General features: G+C 75.3%; 1 protein-coding gene across 1 annotated transcript; it reads right to left on the reverse strand.

Annotated features, from left to right (window-relative positions):
• Positions 1–27: 27 nt before the first annotated feature.
• Positions 28–1,451, reverse strand: EMIHUDRAFT_124307 (hypothetical protein; the record flags this gene model as incomplete). The annotated part of the gene is made up of 1 exon (XM_005767825.1): positions 28–1,451. A coding segment is annotated over one exon (1,424 nt), but the record flags the coding sequence as incomplete, so codon positions are not given.
• Positions 1,452–1,665: the final 214 nt, after the last annotated feature.

Below are 1,665 nucleotides of genomic sequence, written 5' to 3' on the forward strand. Positions count from 1 at the left end.
TCGCCGTCGCCGCCGTCGCTGTCGGACCCGCCGTCGCCGCAGTCGCCGCCGCTGCCGTCGCCGCCGCCGCCGCCGCCGCCGCCGTCCCCGCCGTCGCCGTCGGACCCGCCGTCCCCGCCGTCGCTGTCGGACCCGCCGTCGCCGTCGGACCCGCCGTCGACGGACATGGGCGAGTGCTGCCGCAGAGGCGCGGGCTGGCCGCCGCCAGGCGAGTCGCCGCTGCCACCGCCCCCGCCGCCGTCGCACCCCGTGTTCGGGGGGGAGCCGGGCGGCGACGGCGCAACGTCACCGACGCGCGTCGCGCCGACGGGCGTTGGCGGGAGCGCGTAGTTGAGGAGCAGGGCAGAGGCGGCTGTCAACTGCGTCGTGGTCGCCGGCAAGGCGCCCATCGGAAAGCCGGAGTTCGAGCTGATCACCTCGGCGGCGCCTTTTTGATCGACGGCAAAGGTCGAGTCCCGGCCCGTGCCGTGGCAGCTGTTGGCGTACGCCAGTGGCGACCTGCGGTCGATCTCGACGAGCCGCCACCCCGGCGTCAGAGTGGGCTCGTCTGCGCACCACCCAGCACGGCGAAGCAGGATGCAGTACGCGGAGGGCGCCTGTCCGCCTCGCCCATCCCGGTTGAGCATCAGGCGTTCCGCCTCACCCCGCGTGCACTCGGTGGTCACCTCGTCGATTGTCTCTCCATCGAACATCCCCAGGAAGTCCGCCGGAAAGGCAAAGGTTTGGCCCGTGCGCGACCCACCGTAGTACAGGCCGAACTGGTGGGGCACGCCCAACCCCTTGAGCACGACGCACTCTCCCACGATCAGGATGTGCCCAGGGCCGTCGACGTGGTGGTACACGAAGCACCGTAGCGACGATCCCATCGCCTCGGAGGCTGGCATGGTCAGCGGTTGCATCTCGTACTCGCCGACGCGCAGAGGGCAAGCAGAGAACCGCGACGGCCCCACCCTCGTCGGCACGACGCGTGCGCGAGCCCCGCCCGCGCAGAACATGCCGTGCGTGCCGCCGGTGCGGCTGCCGGCCTGCTGGTCGGCCGGCCGGTGCATGCGCCGCTGTGCGCCCGGAGGCGGCGAGAGTGGCGAGGGCGAGGGCGGCGGCGAGGGCGAGGCGGCGCAGAACATGCCGTGCGTGCCGCCGGTGCGGCTGCCGGCCTGCTGGTCGGTCGGCCGGTGCATGCGCCGCTGTGCGCCCGGAGGTGGCGGGGGAGGCGGGGGCCCGCCGGCTTGGCCCGCCGCCGCGGCGGCGGCCGACGCCGCGGACGACGCGATCGCCGCATGCCACGCCGCCTCCAGCTCCTGCTCAAAGTCGCTCAACTCGTCCGAAAAGTACCCGTCTCGCTCGATCACACGAGCCGAGGCCGCCGCCGCCGCCGCCGCCGCCGCCTCCGCCGCCGCCTCCGCCTTCGCCGCCTCCGCCGCCGCCGCCGCCGCCGCTTGCGCCGCCGTGTTCTGTCGCAGCACGGTGGCGGCGGAAATGATCGAGGAAGGGAAGGGGCACGAATGCGTTGCCAGTCGCGCGGGCGGCGTCCTGGCGGGCGAGCCTCGAGGCGGAGGCGGTGCCGACCGCTGCTGGGGCGGGACGAGAGGGTGCAGCCGCCGCGGCTGCCGCTCGGAGGCGCCGCCAGCGCCGCCAGCGCCGCCAGCGCCGCCAGCGCCGCCAGCG

Source organism: Emiliania huxleyi, assembly GCF_000372725.1.
Source record: "Emiliania huxleyi CCMP1516 unplaced genomic scaffold EMIHUscaffold_4796, whole genome shotgun sequence".
Classification (NCBI taxonomy): Eukaryota; Haptophyta; order Isochrysidales; family Noelaerhabdaceae; genus Emiliania; species Emiliania huxleyi.